The sequence below is a fragment of the Debaryomyces hansenii genome, assembly GCF_000006445.2.
Source record: "Debaryomyces hansenii CBS767 chromosome A complete sequence".
Lineage (NCBI taxonomy): Eukaryota > Fungi > Ascomycota > Pichiomycetes > Serinales > Debaryomycetaceae > Debaryomyces > Debaryomyces hansenii.
In genome coordinates, this window is record NC_006043.2 from 1055232 (window position 1) to 1073662 (window position 18431).

Below are 18431 nucleotides of genomic sequence, written 5' to 3' on the forward strand. Positions count from 1 at the left end.
AGTCAAAAAACCAACGTATAAGTTTATTAAATGCATTTTCACGACTAGAAATTGAAGTCTTCGTGATCTTCCTCTTCTTCACTAAAAAACCATATGAATATGATTATGTCCACGTACACTATTAACCCTCCAATTATACTCATTATCATAGATCCGAATTGTATCAAATGGGTATGATATAATGTTAAAGGTAACGAAATCCCGCTTACAAGCAAAACCCCTGTCAAAAATTTGCACATTTCTTCTAATGTAGTCGGGTTATTCCCATGGTCATTACTGAAGGTCAAGAAGTCGTCTCTACGACTTTCAATTGTCAGTGCTATTATATTCGGTAATGGAGCAATTAAAAATATTACTATAACCCATAATGGCTTCCAGTTACTATACAATGCACATGATAATAGTATTAGCAAAAACCCTGACGCTAAAAATGCTGAAAGGAATATGATTTTATTTAATGGATTCATTTACTTCTATTATTCATACTATCTTACTCTCTTTAGATTAATCTTTATCTCTTTCCTTCTTTGAATTATTCACCATTAGGAAATATTACACAAAATTAAGCAAAATATATACAATCTTGATTATCAACTATATAAATCATTATTTAAGCCATATTAATATCATTAGTCACATATTATTATCATCAACAAGGATCACGCTAACCAGCTAATTATCCTTTGAATTCCAAAACCATCCATTTTTACCATTGCTGGTATTATTATGCTCGACATTCTCAGTCACATTAACCCAATCTCTTGCATCAAATGGTCTCGATTTGGTAATTGTTTTCGTACATGAAGTACCATCATTATAATACTCTGTTCTTGTTTCATTTAAGACGCATTCATTCGAATCCATATTCGAACTTAAGCTCGATTGCACTGAACTCGAAATAACTGACTTGTCATTGGTCATCTCTCCGCCAGGAGCGTTATAACCTTTCCATTCTTGCGCCTGCTGTTTTCTTCTTTCAATGAGCTCCTGTCTTTTCTTTTCCTTTTCCCGCTTAACGTTTTCGTACATTATGCTTTTCCAGTTCAAAAAGTCCGTGAATTGCTTAAAATAGATACCTTTTTCACCTAAGTCAATAACACCATCTCTCTCAGAACTTTGTTCGCTAGTCAATGCATTATTAAAGTCTTCCTTGGTTAAAATTTCAGAACCAAGCTTTTCATTCTTTAACTTCAATAACTCATTGGGTACCTCTGAATTTGGAAATAAACATCTCCAATACCCATGGGAATCCCACACAGACTCACCTTTCTTATCAATACATTCGTGGTAGTGTCTAATTGATGGAGTCTTGTATGAATAGAACCCAAATGGTGTCTTGCCACATTTTCTGGATCCTCCGAAGAAATGAGGGAAATGATCTCTACCTGGTAGCCATGGAGAGAATTGCAATGGGAATTGATCATCACTGTTGCTGTTTCTTCTACTTTGGTAGGGTTTGGGGAAATACTCATCTACTTTAGGCTCAAAATCATTAAAAAACTTTTTGAGGTGCTTACGGATTTCATTGACATGTTCATTTGACTCGTCATCAACCTCTGACAACCAATTCATCGAATAGTCCTTAGCCTTACTGTTAATGTCACTTACTGAATCACTAGTAAAATTGAAAAATGATTTAGCAATTGAACCCAAATTCGATTTAATATTGTTAACATTTTGCATAACTTGATCTATATCGTCATGATAGCTTTCATTAGCATTGTCGGTCAAGTCGACAACCTCCAAATCAGTAGACTCGTCGTTTTTTTTATTTCTACACATCTTTTCCAAGAATCTAATTACTCATAATTATTTCTTCAAATCAGGATATAGAACTCCCCTTTTATCTCTTGCCATCATTTATCTCGAAACTTATGTTGCACGTGATCGTTGTTCTTCTACACTATGGACGATTGCAAAATGTAAGTACTTGACATTAGGAGTTAAATCTTTATTAGATAAATATATAAGTATAATGAAAATTAATGCAGAAGACCTCTATGTGAACATGACAATTAAATACATGATAATTTTAAACCAGAAATTAAAAATAAAGAAAATGTTATAAGTGCAATAATAGTGACTGAAAATGATATTAAATGATATTGAGTGGTAACATAAGTCGTAATGACATTGAAATAATCATTATGCAACATTTTTGTTCTTTTTATGACTTACATATATGCCAATTTCGTCTTAATAGACAAATGATGTCTTAGATCAGGTAAAAAATCTTCAAATATGATACCAGGAAAGCTGGGGCTCCAGTATAACTAGGCAATAAAATAGAATAAAACAAGGACAATCTAGTCTTATGAAGTGAAATCATGGAAAATCTATCGGTTTAAGATGTATAGATGCATAAAATTAATTAATAATGATTTGTTGGATGTGACAAACAATTCTAATTACCATAATAGTACTCATTATGTTCAGGGTATTGCTTAGGGCTTGCTGAGTGCATTCCATTCGAGGGAATAAAGCTTTTAGGATTGCTTGTAACTTTTCTGCGCAAACTTTTGGTGCCATTGTTGGACTGAGTTGACGGAGATGTACGCTTTGGGGACGACTGGTTCAAGTATGCCATTCTCGATTTAGGAGTATCATTGATATTGTAATGTTGGGCAGACATGCCATTAGCCACAGAATTAGGATAGTACTCACCTGTATGTCTTCCATCATACATAATATTATGAGAATGAATAGGTGATGCAAGCTGATTAAAAGTAAATGAGTTGTTTGGTTTCTTATATGTTCTATCATTAGTCATCTCTGATGGGATATGTGGCATAAACTCCAAATCTGACTGAACATCGAAAGATTTATGGATATAAAACTTGGTCTTAATTGACTTAAGTATTTGAAGTTTGGCCGCATCAGCATGAGAAGTATTAACTTCAGGAGCAGATGCAGTTGAGCGTAAGTATGAAGCGGTCTCCATATTTCAACTACTCTGAGTTGTTCTCTTTCTATCGAATTCAGTTATAGAAATATGAAAAATATTATCTGTAGATAAAATTCACCTGAAAAATTTCACTAATATATGTACAGGGCTCGTCACAATAATTTTTCAACCGATTTATGATTAACTTTCACTAGTATCTCCACAATACTATACTGATTATCAGTATGATATGTTTAAGGTTGCAACGATCTATTGAGTTTAGACGGTCTTTGTCGACAAAGAAATTTAGTTTCAAGAAGAGTAAGTCGTCAAATCCACTTTTAGGAGAATCAAAAAAAAAGGTATCTATCCATCCTACTTTCCCAGTTAGAACTAGGTTTGCACCCTCTCCTACCGGCTACTTGCATTTGGGATCCTTGAGAACGGCCTTGTATAATTATTTGTTGGCTAAAAATACGGGAGGTCAATTTATATTGCGTTTGGAAGATACAGATCAAAAGAGATTAATTGATGATGCTGAATCAAATATCTACGACACTTTGAAATGGTGTGGAATAAAAATAGACGAAGGACCAAATGAAGGAGGTGCGTACGGGCCGTATAGGCAATCAGATAGAATGGCGATATATCAAAAGTATGTTGAAACTTTATTAAAGTCTGGTGATGCTTACTATTGTTACTGTTCAAAAGATAGACTAAACACTTTGCGAGAAACGGCAAGTCAATTAAAACCACCCACTACTGTAACCTATGACAGAAAATGTTTTCATGATCATCAAGAAGCAGAAAACATGGAGCCGGTTATTAGATTTAAATCGCCTGATAGATACGAGCCATTTACCGATTTAATCCATGGGCAATTAAATCTACAGCCACAATATAATATTTCTGATCGTCGTTATGACGATTTTGTTATTATGAAGTCCGATGGATTACCTACTTACCATTTTGCGAATGTTGTGGATGATCATTTGATGAAAATTACACATGTAATACGAGGTGAAGAATGGCTTCCAGCAACCCCAAAACATATCGCTCTCTATAGAGCTTTCGGTTGGGAACCACCTAAATTTATACATATACCTCTACTTACTTCGTTGGAAGATAAAAAATTATCGAAGAGATCGGGTGACATAGGGATCATGAGTATGAAAAAAAAAGGAATTCTCCCAGAAGCCGTTGTAAATTTCTGTGCATTATTCGGTTGGTCTCCACCTAGGTTGGTTTCAGGTATAAGTACAAGTGAATTAATGACGTTAAAGGATTTAATCGAAAAATTTTCTTTGGACTATTTAACTAAAGGTAATGCAAAAGTCAACGATTCAAAGTTACATTTCTTTAATAAAAATCACTTAACAAACAAACTTAAAGATCCCCAAATGCTTGATGAACTAGTGGATGAATATTATCCCGAATTCCAACAATCTACTAATACTACTTATGATAAAGAATATTTAAAAAATATTTTAAAGCTAATCGGTTCAAATCTCAATTCATTAAGTGAGCTTGGACGCATGCACTCGTATTTATTCAACGGAATTGATCATTCAAAAGTGGATCAAAGCAATATACCTCTACAATCAAAGGATATTTTGCAAATATTAACGAAGCTTCCAAATGATCATTCATTTGCTAGTAATGTTGATACGGTATTGCAGCAAATCCCTGGAATAAAGAAAAAGGATGTGTTTCAAGCCGTTAGATTCGCAATATCCGGAGGTGTGCCTGGTTTGACTATTCCATTGTTAATTGAAGCAATTGGTGGAAAAGAATATAAATCTAGACTTCAGAATGCCATAAAATATTTATAACTCTTGTACATAATAAAATTAAATAAGACAAATATATATAACGCTACGTGACTGCAACTAATGCACTTCTTGTCAAATCCATAAAATCCGGCTTATCGGAGTCTTTTTCAACAGCATCGATGAGAGGGCCAGTATAAATACAATGTATAACCATGTCAGGGTGATAATAAAGTCCTGTTAACAACTTTGGAGTTACCAAGAAATATTGGGATTTGTTATTCTGACAAGCTGTATGAACTAAATACTTATGAGCCATTTTTTCATTTCTTGGATCCATACCTTGGTTAATTTCATCAACTATCCTGAATGGGGCATCCGTTAAACCTTGTAATGACATGATATAAAATATAGTGGAAACCGCTCTCTCCCCTCCTGATTGAGACTGGTGGTCTAAAACCTTTAGGTCAGAATTCTCTCGAAACTTGACTAAGATTTGTAACTTCCAATCTTTGAATCTCTGTTCTTTCGCTAATTCAACTTGACCGTCACTTGCGACAGTAGTAAACTTTTTTTGAAATGCTTTTGAAATTTTCAATACCAAATTTGACAACTCTGGTTCCCACTGATCATAAATTTTATCAATTCTCTCATCAAGCTGCTCTTTCTTATTTCTTAGGTTTGGCAATTCTCTTTCGGAAACTTCAATTTCATATAGTTTATTTTTCAACGTTTCTATAGAGCTTTGATCTGCCGTTGACATCAAAGCTCTTTCATCCTCAAGAAGTTGTATTTTCTCTCTTATATTCTTTTCAGTTAAAGTATTACTATCCATATACGTTCCTGCTAAATGGGATAAAACCTCCCGCTGTACATCTGTATAAGATGCATTCTGCTCTCTAATTTTTTGTGCTGCATCACTCTTCTTTATTTCATTATATTTGCGCTTCGCTTCTTCGTATGCTTTTTCTAAAGATTCTTTGTATTGCATAAGGTTGTTCTTTAGTTGCTCTGCGGTGACTATTCTATTTTGCGTTTGAAGTATTAAAAATTCATCTTGATCAAGTTTAATGGAAGATGAAGTTAACTTTCCTATTATATTGGAGAGATCTGATGTATCTTTTGCATAGTTATCATACTTTTCTTTAACCTTTTTCTCTATTACCTTTATCTTTTCAGTATAGTCTTTCTCTGCATCACGTTCCATCTTCTTTATTCTTTCATCCTTCTGCAATATAAATGTCTCTAACCTCGCTTTTCCTTTCTTAAGATTTTGTAATCTATCAACTTCCGCTTTTATACCATCTATTTCTTTCTGGACAGAAAGGCGTTTCATCTTGATAGGCTCCGAATTATTCACCACTCTTTCTAATTCCGATCTTATTGTTCTATATTCTCTTGTCATACTTTCAATATTTTCAATAATTTGTCTTTTAACTTCTTGAGTTAATCCAGTAGAGCCAAAAAATCGAGCCTCTGAAACCAGCTCAGTGGTATAAAAATATTGTTTAGATCCATACTTAGACCTTGAAACAGTGAAGAGGCTATCACCGGCGATAAATTTCATGAAGGGAATTCTACCTCTCCCATCCGGTTGTAACAACTTATTAAACTGTTGATCCGATAAAGGCTTACTACTAACTGGAATAAGGTTAACTTTTGAAATCACATTTAACATGTTCAAAACATCTTTGGGTCCCGATATATAATCAGACAAAAATCCTTCAAATCCATATGAGTTTAATTCAGCTTGGTTCATTTGATTGGTGTATGCAACTTCTTTTGTAATTCTCAACGGAGCATTATATTTAGAAAAAAGAACTTGGGAAATTTTATCATACACTTCTTGCGACGGTATAGTCAACGACAATAATGTGTTGTTGTCAATAACTTTTTCAACGAACTTAGCATATTTTTTATTAATAATCTCACAAGAAACGACAGGAGCTTCGAAATAGAGATCCTTCAATTCGGCTTGCCCTCTTAAGTACATATGTGCACCGTAAGCATTGTCTAAAAGGTCACTACGGTATCTCCCGTTACTTTCTAAGACAACAATTTTATCGTTAGAACTAGATTTCTTTTCTTGCTCCTGAATATTTTTCTTCAATTTACTGAGTTGACTACGCAAGGAATCTGACTTGTCTTGGCTATTGTTAACATCAGCGTCTAAATCATTAATTTCATCGTGCTTCTCATCTCTGAGAGTTTTGTTCATTAATAAGTCATTTTCATCTACTTGCGGCATACTATTTAATTTCAATAATAATTCTTCTTTCTCTTGACGTAATTTGTCCAACTCTACCCTCTTCATTTCATTTTTGTTCGCTAATGTGGTCTTAGTCATCTTAAGGCCAGCAATAGTATCTAGGTTTTTACTTATTTCCTCTTTTCTATTGTCATATTTTGTCACTAATTCTTGATAAGCTGATTTCGATTCTTGAAATTTTCCGTTTTGCACTTCATATTCCTGTTGTGCTTGTTGTAATTGTATTTCGATTGGCCTAGTATTAGATTTAAAATTCTCCAACTTTTTCTTTGCGAGATCTCTTTCTTTCTTGATATGCTTTTGGCGTTCTTTTAAATCTTGGAGCTGGGCATAAGGAATCAACATTTTATGGTTTATCAAATCTTGTGTCTTTTCCTGATATTCTTCAAACCTTCTAGCTTCTTCCTGTAACCTATCTTTTTCCTCAGTTAATTTTATTAATCTTTCTTCAATTGACGCAATATCCGTTTTCAAGCTTTCACGCATATTATCCTTTGCGATCAAATCCTCGTGCATTGCCAAAAGGTGACCTGATCCTAGTGTTCTTTGGGTTTCAAGGAGTAGCATTTCGGGCGATAGTCCCGCAAATTCAGCTACTCTCTCTTGCGGTAAAAAATGGCAAAGATTGTCTAACTGAATGTTAAACTTCTTGCAGATTTTCTTTATCAGCTTCTCGTCAGAAATTTCTCCGTTCAATTTCCACACAGATTCCTTTTCAGTAAATTTTCTCTGTATCACTAAATACACATCAGGTTCACTATCTTTTAGCGTTATTTCAATCGTACTATCTTCTTGGCCCGTCTTAATCATTGATTTCATGGTCTTTCTCTTGATAAGATCGATTTTTCCTCCCAAACCTAAACATATTGCAGCAACCAACGTACTCTTCCCAGTACCATTAGGTCCGATAATCATATTTAACGTGGGTGACAAATTAAACTCTGCATACGAATACGTAGTGAAATTCTTTACTTTGACTTTCAAGATGAACCCAGGCTTAAATTTATCATCATCCCAATTCAAACGCCTTTTTTTAGATGCACGTTCATCTGTATCATTTACATAGTCACTGAAGTTCCCCACAACCCCAAAATCACTCATACTTCTTTTATCTTCCAAACGTCTCTTCTACTGCTTGTATGTAATATAGGTCAAGTGTAGTTAACGCGTAATGAGCTTTCTCAACTTTTTTCAAGTATAAAGGCCAATTTTTGAATTCAATAAACTTACTAGTAGTACATAGTCTAGTTTCAACAGTTTTAGCAACTATGATCTTTCGTCTCCTAGCTAGTTGAAACTATCTACAAGAACCTCAACTCCATAATACTAATGACTCTTGATGGAATGGAGACTCCGGGTAATACTCACTTATGTAATACGTTGATTGTTTACCTTTCGATTTGAATGCGATCTGTAGTAGTTGATAGTAAAATATAGCCTTCTTCAGTAGAATAAATAACGGTATAACAAGATCTAGTACTATGGTATGTTTGATATCGGTGAAGAATAACCAATGAATCCATAATTGAATTCAGCAACTTTTTGTTTGGCGAAAGAATGTCTACTAACAACGAATTTGTTTAGTCTCAAAATACCAAAACCTACAAAGACGCATTTGCTCTCTTTGACAAGAAGGGAACAGGAAAGATTCCAGTTGAACATTTAGGAGACTTATTGAGAGCGGTTGGCCAAAATCCTACATTAGCAGAAATTTCTGAATTACAAGGTTCGATTAAATCCAACGAATTTGACTTTGACACCTATCAAAAGATTATCGAGAGACCAGATGGTTTCAAGCCATTAGGATTGCCTGAGGATTATATTAAAGGATTTCAAGTTTTTGATAAAGAACAAACCGGGTATATTGGTGTAGGCGAATTAAGGTATATCTTAACGTCCATTGGAGAAAAGTTGTCTGATTCGGAAGTCGACGAACTATTGAAGGGAGTAAACGTTACATCTGATGGTAATGTCGATTATGTTGAATTTGTTAAGTCTATATTAGACCAATAATCGACACATTTTGGCTATTTATGAATTTACTTTATACTATTTATAGTTAGTGATACCAATCAATTCTGTTTCCGTAATATCGATATTTTTCTGTGTAATTTACATGAGCTTTTGTCAATACTCGTAGTTTACTGGACATTCGTGATTCAGCGGTGTTAGAGTGCTGTTTTTAAAGGCCACTTGAAGGTCTTCAAGCATTTATTGTACGTTATATTATGTCAATAAACGCTTTTGTGTAATTTTCATACAAAAATGTATTAATATGAATCGCTCTGCTCCCATAGTAGAAAGCCTATGCTAGAGCAAGAATAACCATTCAGAGTGATGAAATATGGAATCACAAGAGAATGTTAATAATGAGTCCTCGACTGCTCGTACAGATACTGACATGAGGATTCATGAAAGGTTCCATCTATATCCAAAAGATAGATTACAAGCGGTAGCCATCGTAGGTGGTATCATCGGGGCATTTTCTGGATTTTATGACGGAGTGTCAATGGCATCTTTAAGATATTTAACTGAAAATGGGCATAGATTACCAAGAAAAGTAGGTGGATGGTATTTTTATCATAAAAAGAAGAATTATGTAATGATCATGAATGGGTGTAAAGAAGGTCTCAAACAAGGTACCAAGCTTTCACTTACAGTAACGGGGTTCTTTGGGTTGGAAGCTTTTTTTGATACGTATGTTAGGCACAATACTATTGATTTGTTAAATACAACAGCAGCAGCTATGATAACATGCGGAGTATATGGTGTCTACCATAGATTAAGTAAGGTTCAAACAATTAAATACGTCAAAAGAGGTGCCTTATTGGGATTAAGTTTAGGATTTTCTCAAGATATGTTAATATGGATTAGAGGTGGTAGGATCTGGTATTTGGAGTCGCTTGGAATAGTGAATCCTCGCATACAAGCCAAAGAGGATACCTTATTCGAGGCTTGATATCATCTTCGTTCCTACAAGGTTTTGTTGTAAATAGTGTATTATAGTACATAAATATTCTAATATTTGAATTGTCGTATTATTATTATTATTCTTCTTCGTCTTCATCGAGATCTGCAACAGGATAATTGAGCAAAACCGCCACACCGGTTAATTGGTCTAATTGTTCACCAGATTCATGCAAACTCGAAAATATTAGCACCTCACCACCTTGGCGTTTCACTTCTTCTGTTAATTTGATATAATGCTTTCTTACAGCGATATCATCACTTCTGAAAAGAGTATCGGTAATCATAAAGTATTTAATGGCACCTAGTTCAACCGCTTTAGTGGCTTCCAGTGGACCATACCACGCTCTATCGTCATCATTATTTAGGACCCTCTGAAACTCTTCAAAAATTGCTCCCTCCCTAGCAAATTTAGTATTGCTCAATTGTTTTTGAATGGATGGGTCCTTCAAAATTTCTTCTAACCCCTGAAGATAACCCGTGGATGAGTGGACAACCATGAATTTTGATTTATTCTGGATAACCAACTTGTTTTCCTCTTGAATGGCTTGATTTATAGTATTCTGATATAATGCATTTGCGGTAAACCCTGGAGATGCCAAAATAATGGCCTTTAACTTAGTCAAGTCAAAATTCCTGAGCATTGTAGACAGTACCATGTTCAAAAATTTTTCCATGGCTTTATCATGGTTACCTCCTCCTCCTTCTCCTCTTCTTTTACGTGGAATTGATTTTTCAATTTTGTTTCTTAAAACAGTCATGTTGTCCGTAACAAGACACAAATGTGCAACACCTTCTTCCATGATCACTGCCCCTACTTCTGCTTTTTCTTCGATTGAGCAGGCACTTACAATAATTCCATAACTTATCTCATCCCAATCCGGTTTGATAAGTGTGAATTTCTTGTCAAATTGGACTTCAGCCGTATGATAACTTTGAATTGGGACATATTCATTTGGTTCCACAGTCCTCCCTCTTATTCTCATTACCTCATCAGAAGGAGTATATTCAATATCTTCTACCGACATCTTCAAGGTAAGTAGTTTTCTGTCTGCCTTTCCTTTGTCCTTTCCTCCACTTCCACCACCGCTGGTCACCTTTTTCACGTTCCTATGAGTTGGTAACTTTATTTCATCACCCTTTTGAATCAAGTTGTATAGTTGCCATAAATCTTCTTTATCTTGTGGGACTAATGTAGTTGAACCACTTTTATCCTTTTCGAAGGATTGGCTGAGAAGCTTCATATTTACGTTATTTAAGCTAAGTTATATTAATTCTTTATGGTTCTTTATAGATTGCGATGAACTTCGAGTGTTGCGCGGGCTACATAATTATTACAATTGCATTATGATTATTGGGTCATTTGACAGTACAATACATTCCATGGTGTATTCGATTAAATAGGACTATATGTTGGTGTATTAAATATACTATATGTTGGTATATACTTCATTTAACATCAGCCTTGATAATAGTTGAGTTCTTACATAACTCACCATTGGCATTTACTAATCTCTTTGGTTCTTTACCTTCTTCGGTGTAAGTAACTTCGAACTTGTCATTAGTAGAGAAGTGTGGTTGAACGGCTTCCCAAATCTTCTTCTTTGGATTTAATTGTTTTTCTGGTTCACCATTGAAATCTTCGAAGAAAAGTTTGTCACCTGCCTTAGAACCTGCTGGTGGGTTAACGAATTCGACAGTGTTTTCATTAGATGCACACAATACCATAGCACATGACTTAACACCTCTCATGGTAACTGGTTTCAAGTTAGCAATACAAACGACATATCTCTCTTGCATTTCTTCGATTGGGATATATTTGACTAACCCAGAACAAACAGTCCTTGGACCTTCTGCATCACCCATGTCAATGGTAGACATATACAAGGCATCGGCATCTGGGTGCTTGACTGCTTTTTGGATGAAACCAACTCTGAAATCAATCATAGCAGGGCTTGGAGGAACAGCAGCAGCCTGTTGTTTTGCGTTAGCTTCTGCCTTAGCCTTCGCCTTGGCTGCCTTCTTGGCCTTTTGAGCTTCTGCCTTAGCCTTCTTGTCTTCTTCGGATAATGGTTCACCCTTCTTATCGTCGGTAGAGGCTTCCTTTGGCTTTGCTTGAGCAGGTGCAGCTCCGGCGGCGCCAGCTGCGCCAGCGGCAGCTGGCTTCTTCTTTTCCTTGACTTCTCTTGGAATAGCAGCATCGTAGTTTATCTTCAATTTTTCGGATTCTGGAACGTCAACTAAAGTATTTTGAACTAAATCAGCCCATCTCAAGACATGTCTGAATTTAGCAAGATCGTCGTTAGACGTCCACTTCGATGCCAATGGCAAGACCTTTTCAAAAACAACTAAATCAGCCTTAGATGGGACATTACCAGCAACAAACGTTTTGGTTTTCAAAGATTCGTTCAACGATGTCAATGATTCAGGTTCGTCGAATCTAGTTGATAAAGTCTCGAATTGAGAAGCTAATGCCTTTTCCTCGTTGGATAATTGCGGGAATTGGGAGTCATTGGCTTCTGAAATGTCTTTCAAAGACAAAGCTTTGAACTTGGAGATAAAGTCAGCCATTCTGTATTGTTATAAAGTCGTCTACTTTGTATTATAACTCGGTGGTTCTCTGATGAATCCTGACTGAAAATTGTCAGTGTTGTCACGTGATATATAACTGGCCTAGCAGCAGAGATGGTTTGGTTTACGGCCATGGGTTGCAACAGAGGTAATCCAAGTCAGCTTTACATGGCTATGTATAACAGGGACTAGTTTACGTCCCTGAATATCATTCACCGCATTGAATATGGTTTTGTTGTCACTATCACGATTTTGAGACTAGATTATAAGCATTTACGGACAATTAGAAACGCTTCTTCCCATCCTGTGTCTGAAATAGTATACCGTATTCTTTTGTTACTGTTATTCGATATTGGATGGTTGTCTAGATATTTGGTTAGCAGCTACAGTTTTGGGTGAATTTGTGCTTGCGGTTTCAGTGCAAAATAGACTGCGAAAAATCCACTCACAACATGGTGAACAGAAAATACAACTGGCAAACACCCAATAGTGCACAATCCACCGTGTACAGTTGTATATATAAATCTAAAGACACTATCGCCTCCGACTCAAATATCGCAACGTTAATGTCGCTTAGGACTCTTTTATCACTTGAATCAAAAGAACTAAAAAATGAGCTTAACACTGATGCGCCTTAAGGCATTCAAGCCACAAACTTTAAAGTCAATCGATTGTAATGCATGTTTGTTTGTGTATGTATATAATTGCAACCTCCTTCTCGTTTATCAATAAATACAGCTTCTTAATTAGTCACCGATAGAAACATCCCCGACCACAATATTCCACACATCTTTCAAAAAAAATCGCAAAATGTACAAATAATATAAATATTAACACTATCCTTTTTTTTTTAAAAGACAACTTCTACAATTATTTCTTTGATAAAACCAACACTTACTATCTCTGTTCCTATTGAACATTAACCAAGATCTAAAGTAACTCAAATCCAGCAATAGCTATTGGTTCAAGAAATTAAATAGTCCTGTATACAATACAAGTTCGGTATCGGAGTGCTATCAATTCTGAGCGCTTATGTTAATGAATAGACTATATATCAACAAGTAAAACGATTCACAATAGTAGCGGGTCGATTCAGATGTATTGGTAAGATGAGCGAAATTAAAAATGAACCAATGTCTAACTCAGACTCTGTTGCGTCAAGTAACAGTGCAAAAATGGTATGTTTTTCCGAAATATAATTCTTAGAAATGATTTGGTTTATGTTATTTCGTTACGAGGAACCGATTACTAACGTACTTAGAGACGGAAAAAAACCAACAGAGCATGTAATCATTGTCACAAGGCTCACATGACCTGTGACACCAATAGACCTTGTCAACGTTGTTTACAGAGAGGTTTGGAAAGCAGCTGTCAGGATGCACCTAGAAAACGAAAGAAATATTTAGCTGATGTGCCACCAAACGTATTAAGTCGACATGATGGATTATCGCAATCACCGCCTTATGAAATGGGTAAAAATGACACGATTAATTATCAAAGTGGTCCGTTTCAAGAGAGACCTCCTCTGTCTGAGTTTAATCCACCTATGCCTACGGCCAACACAGACAATGATATAAATCAAGACTTTGGGGCATTTGGAGTGTATCCTAATAGTCATTTGTTTCCATCTAATACAAATCAAACAAATCAAGACGCAGGTGCTGATATGTCTCATTCTCAAGGTCAACTGAAACCACCTATAAATCAGCATATGCATCAACAGGGGTTACCACTGTACAATAAACCGAGACGAACAAATTTCCTATCGTCGGCAGCGGATTTAGAATATTCGACACTTTCCAGCATTCTTCAGGACAATTTCGTTCATGTCAATAATAATACCTCAGCAGAAGGTACCCCAAATTCACTTAATTTGTCGCCATCAGTACTTCCCAACAATGCACCAAACACGAACATTACTGATTCGAGGAATACAACATCTTCTAATAGCTTGAATAACTATGGCCAACAGAACAAACCTATGAATTACACCTCCGGATCATCTCATGCATCTTCTCCTAACGATTCTATTTTTAATAGCAAACAAATGTCATCAATAAATGGCATCAATAAAAATAAATATTACTATTCATCGAAGTATCCCAAGTGTGATGAAAGTATTAATCAATATTTCTTGGGCCCAACTGGCTCTGATCATGAATTGATTTACCCAGATGTTATAACTGCTATTGAAGAGATGAAGGCACTCGATCCTGCTGTTTACCACGAAAGAAATTCCAAGCTGCTGTTGTCATTTACTATAGGAATAATTCCAGAATCAAATGAGTATACAAAGGGCAGGAAGCCACAAGAAAATAAGGAAACTTTTAAAGAACCCGATGAAATATATGCAAAGGTCAACAAGCCATTCTCATATACCCCTGGATACCATTCGTTGATTGCTTACTTACGTAAGAGGTTCCCCAAAGAAATGTTAGTAAAGATGGCGGAATCCATTGCTGCTTACCGTCCATCATTTATTGCTTGTACAAATTCATTAAAAGAAAGCGACTTAATTTTCATGGAACAATGCTTTCAAAGGACCCTACTTACATACGATAACTTCATTCGTGTCAGTGGTACCCCAACTATCGTTTGGAGACGAACAGGTGAAATTGCATACGTAGGAAATGAATTTTGCGTATTGACAGGGTGGAAAAAAGAAGATCTTTTGTTGAATACTAAGAAGTTTATAGTGGAGCTTCTTGATGATAAGTCTGTAGTAGAGTATTTCCAGTTATTCCTGAAGATCGCATTTGGTGATTTCTTGGGGGCTACAATGACAGAATGTACTCTATTAACACCAAAGAAAGATGTAAAGATAAGAACCGGATGCATGTGGACGTTGAAAAGAGATGTATTCGGTATTCCTATGATGATTATCGGGAACTTTTTACCCATAATATAGTATATAGAATAATACATCATAATTGAATTCGGTACCAACTGTTATAGCCATATTTAGTAAGAAGCAAATGTAGCGCGATCGGGGATTGATAAGATAAAAGTTGAAATCAGGTATATTTTTGGTTGAAACATTTTTATAGACCAATTGAATACAAAAAAGAAGTAAATGTCATCTACTGTCGCCCAGAAACCTCAATTAACAGGTAAGTTGATAACAACTATCGCTGTAATATGTTTAGGTTCGCTTCAATTCGGTTATCATATGGCCGAATTGAATTCGCCAGAATCTATTATATCTTGTCAAATGTCCAAACCAGGTAAAGTTCCTTATGAAGAGTCATTGTTCGGTAGCCATAATTTTTCTAAGTGCATTCCATTGAGTCCAGAAAACGTAGGTCTAGTTACCTCAATATTCAGTATTGGTGGATTAATCGGTTCGTTTTACATTGGGTCCTTTGCCGATAAGCTTGGAAGAAAAAAGACGTCATTGATACACTGCAGTATCTATTTCTTGGGGTCTATGCTAAATGGATTAAGTAATAGCTATTACATGTTATTAGTGGGAAGATTTATAGCAGGATTGGGCGCTGGCGCCGCTCTAGTAACAACTCCCATTTTTATCAATGAAATAGCTCCTTCTGATTATAGAGGGTTCTTGGGATCAATGAACCAAGTATCTGTAAATATCGGAATATTATTCACCCAATTGTTGGCATTGGTTTGGTGTGACGATAATAACTGGAGATTATTATTGATCATGGGGGCTGTGATTGCTCTTGTTAACTTTCTACTTATCGCCGTCTACGTGGACGAATCTCCAATGTGGTTGTTGAATAAAGGGTTTAGTGGTAGAGCTGCAACTGTTTTACATAAATTAAGAGGTGGCGATTACGTCCAATCTAGAAATGAAGTCCATAGATGGAGAAATCCAGGTGAGAGCAGTTCTGTTGAAAATGACACACTCTTAGACACTTCCGATAGCGACATCAATGAGGAAACGACCCCTTCGAGAGATTCATCGGTTTCTCTTGAAGCTTACATGAAATCATCTGAATACCGTAATTCTAAGATAGTTGCGACAGGTATCTTGATTTTCCAACAATTCTGCGGTATAAACTCAATTATATTCTACGGAGTATCGGTGCTTGTTGCAATATTTCCCAAACATGCAATATTCATTAACTGTCTCATCTCGGTGGTTAACGTAGTTGTCACTTTTGGTGCTGCACCACTTACGGATAAATTGGGCCGTAAACCGCTTCTATTGACGTCTGTATCGGTTATGGGGCTCCTGACAATCATAATGGGTATAGGAATCATCTCCAGCAGCTCGATTTTCTCGATCGTAGGTACGTTTTCCTACATCACATTTTTCGCTGTTGGATTGGGACCAATCCCATTCCTTCTTGTAAGCGAAGTCACTCAACCAAAGGCCAAAGCCCTGGCCCAGAGTTGGGGTACCACTATGAACTGGCTTGCCACTTTCATTGTCGGTTTCTTATTTCCAATTTTGAAGAATTCATGGATAGGTGGCGGCGTATACTTTATATTCACCCTTATGTGTGCTGTATCATTTGTCTTCATCAAGTACTGGATTCCAGAGACAAAAGGTGCAAATTCATACGAGGAGGTCTGGGGATTACCAATCAGAACAGATTAGATTGGATCCTTTTCGTCTAACGCAATATCCATTATCCATACCTATTTCCTCACTGTCTTCGGCTGCAACATACCCTGTAGGTGGAATATAACTGCATAGTATTAGACTAAATAAACATCATATATAATTGTAACAAAAATATCTCTATACTACACTCTATGCGTGATTCTGCCGTTAATATGATACAATCTCCAATTAACGAAACAGAATCAAGTAAACTGGCATGATATGACACTATACATGTTTCTATATATCCTTCCATGTACATATCCCGCATTAGGGTTTAGCCCCAATAAACCATACCCAAACAGCATAATGTGCGAAACTCATTCTGTGACTGTTGATGAAAAAAAGCTTTTTTGTGTTATTTTCACTAAGTATGGGAACTTGGTGATGCTCGGTCGCAGTTTGGTGAAAAATTATAGAGTTCAAAAGAATCTTGAAAGTTCTGTTCGTTTACTCTTTATCTAGCTTAATCTATAACATTAATAATGCCAACCAGATTAACCAAAACCAGAAAGCACAGAGGTCACGTTTCCGGTATGTACTAGTTCACTGTAATGATAGAGGTAGAAACAGAGAATATGGAAGACTTGGAATGAAGAAGTAAGAGAAATTTGAGATGAAAATGGATGTCAAGACCCACGTAGAATAGAAAAACGATATATCAAAGAGAATAGAAGATACGCATGCATTGAGTGCAGCGTTGAAGATGAAAGTAAAGTCGGAGAAGAAATTTGAAAATTTTTTTATTAGTGGACATAATTAAGGAAAACATCTAGACATGAAGAATAGAAGTGTTACAGGGTAACCAGGACATATATTTGGCTGTTTCTACCAGTAGCAATGGAGAATTCGTAATACTAACATATTTTTAGCCGGTAAGGGTAGAATTGGTAAGCACAGAAAGAATCCAGGTGGTCGTGGTATGGCTGGTGGTCAACATCACCACAGAACCAACTTAGATAAATACCATCCAGGTTACTTCGGTAAGGTTGGTATGAGATACTTCCACAAACAAAGAAACCACTTCTGGAAGCCAGAAATCAACTTAGACAAATTATGGACTTTAGTTGATGAAGACAAGAAGGACGAATACTTAAAGTCTTCCTCTGCTTCCGCTGCTCCAGTCATTGACACCTTAGCCCACGGTTACGGTAAGGTCTTAGGTAAGGGTAGATTACCACAAGTTCCAGTCATCGTCAAGGCCAGATTTGTTTCTGAATTAGCTGAAGAAAAAATCAGAGCTGTTGGTGGTGTTGTTGAATTAGTTGCTTAAATAAACTAAGTAATGAATTGTTTGTATATTTTACTCAAATAAATAATTGACTACGTGTTTCTTAATTCCGAGAGATTTTATTTCTTAATATAATTCACATTTTAGTGTTCAATGGATTGTAGGTA

The 18431-nt window shown here is 35.9% G+C and overlaps 13 protein-coding genes across 13 annotated transcripts; 7 read left to right on the top strand and 6 right to left on the bottom strand. All coding sequences in view use genetic code 12, as the record gives it.

Moving 5' to 3' along the window:
- Positions 1-44: 44 nt before the first annotated feature.
- DEHA2A12518g (DEHA2A12518p) lies at positions 45-467 on the bottom strand (the record flags this gene model as incomplete). The annotated part of the gene is made up of 1 exon (XM_456874.1): positions 45-467. The coding sequence occupies one exon, from the start codon at positions 465-467 to the stop codon at positions 45-47; it is 423 nt and encodes a 140-aa protein (XP_456874.2).
- A 205-nt stretch (positions 468-672) lies between these two features.
- DEHA2A12540g (DEHA2A12540p) lies at positions 673-1782 on the bottom strand (the record flags this gene model as incomplete). Its single annotated transcript, XM_456875.1, has 1 exon — positions 673-1782. One exon carries the CDS (start codon positions 1780-1782, stop codon positions 673-675), a length of 1110 nt encoding a protein of 369 aa, XP_456875.1.
- A 622-nt stretch (positions 1783-2404) lies between these two features.
- Positions 2405-2941, bottom strand: DEHA2A12562g (DEHA2A12562p; the record flags this gene model as incomplete). The annotated part of the gene is made up of 1 exon (XM_456876.1): positions 2405-2941. One exon carries the CDS (start codon positions 2939-2941, stop codon positions 2405-2407), a length of 537 nt encoding a protein of 178 aa, XP_456876.1.
- A 188-nt stretch (positions 2942-3129) lies between these two features.
- Positions 3130-4716, top strand: DEHA2A12584g (DEHA2A12584p; the record flags this gene model as incomplete). Its single annotated transcript, XM_456877.1, has 1 exon — positions 3130-4716. One exon carries the CDS (start codon positions 3130-3132, stop codon positions 4714-4716), a length of 1587 nt encoding a protein of 528 aa, XP_456877.1.
- A 43-nt stretch (positions 4717-4759) lies between these two features.
- Positions 4760-8023, bottom strand: DEHA2A12606g (DEHA2A12606p; the record flags this gene model as incomplete). Its single annotated transcript, XM_002769986.1, has 1 exon — positions 4760-8023. The coding sequence occupies one exon, from the start codon at positions 8021-8023 to the stop codon at positions 4760-4762; it is 3264 nt and encodes a 1087-aa protein (XP_002770032.1).
- Positions 8024-8403: 380 nt separating this feature from the next.
- DEHA2A12628g (DEHA2A12628p) lies at positions 8404-8935 on the top strand (the record flags this gene model as incomplete). The annotated part of the gene is made up of 2 exons (XM_456878.1): positions 8404-8406; positions 8507-8935. 2 exons carry the CDS (start codon positions 8404-8406, stop codon positions 8933-8935), a joined length of 432 nt encoding a protein of 143 aa, XP_456878.1.
- A 331-nt stretch (positions 8936-9266) lies between these two features.
- Positions 9267-9881, top strand: DEHA2A12650g (DEHA2A12650p; the record flags this gene model as incomplete). The annotated part of the gene is made up of 1 exon (XM_456879.1): positions 9267-9881. One exon carries the CDS (start codon positions 9267-9269, stop codon positions 9879-9881), a length of 615 nt encoding a protein of 204 aa, XP_456879.1.
- An 88-nt stretch (positions 9882-9969) lies between these two features.
- Positions 9970-11133, bottom strand: DEHA2A12672g (DEHA2A12672p; the record flags this gene model as incomplete). The annotated part of the gene is made up of 1 exon (XM_456880.1): positions 9970-11133. The coding sequence occupies one exon, from the start codon at positions 11131-11133 to the stop codon at positions 9970-9972; it is 1164 nt and encodes a 387-aa protein (XP_456880.2).
- A 205-nt stretch (positions 11134-11338) lies between these two features.
- On the bottom strand, positions 11339-12460 carry DEHA2A12694g (DEHA2A12694p; the record flags this gene model as incomplete). Its single annotated transcript, XM_456881.1, has 1 exon — positions 11339-12460. The coding sequence occupies one exon, from the start codon at positions 12458-12460 to the stop codon at positions 11339-11341; it is 1122 nt and encodes a 373-aa protein (XP_456881.1).
- A 452-nt stretch (positions 12461-12912) lies between these two features.
- Positions 12913-13098, top strand: DEHA2A12716g (DEHA2A12716p; the record flags this gene model as incomplete). The annotated part of the gene is made up of 1 exon (XM_002769987.1): positions 12913-13098. One exon carries the CDS (start codon positions 12913-12915, stop codon positions 13096-13098), a length of 186 nt encoding a protein of 61 aa, XP_002770033.1.
- A 471-nt stretch (positions 13099-13569) lies between these two features.
- Positions 13570-15368, top strand: DEHA2A12738g (DEHA2A12738p; the record flags this gene model as incomplete). Its single annotated transcript, XM_456882.1, has 2 exons — positions 13570-13638; positions 13722-15368. The coding sequence occupies 2 exons, from the start codon at positions 13570-13572 to the stop codon at positions 15366-15368; spliced, it is 1716 nt and encodes a 571-aa protein (XP_456882.2).
- A 165-nt stretch (positions 15369-15533) lies between these two features.
- DEHA2A12760g (DEHA2A12760p) lies at positions 15534-17027 on the top strand (the record flags this gene model as incomplete). Its single annotated transcript, XM_456883.1, has 1 exon — positions 15534-17027. One exon carries the CDS (start codon positions 15534-15536, stop codon positions 17025-17027), a length of 1494 nt encoding a protein of 497 aa, XP_456883.2.
- A 491-nt stretch (positions 17028-17518) lies between these two features.
- DEHA2A12782g (60S ribosomal protein L28) lies at positions 17519-18306 on the top strand (the record flags this gene model as incomplete). The annotated part of the gene is made up of 2 exons (XM_456884.1): positions 17519-17567; positions 17906-18306. The coding sequence occupies 2 exons, from the start codon at positions 17519-17521 to the stop codon at positions 18304-18306; spliced, it is 450 nt and encodes a 149-aa protein (XP_456884.1).
- Positions 18307-18431: the final 125 nt, after the last annotated feature.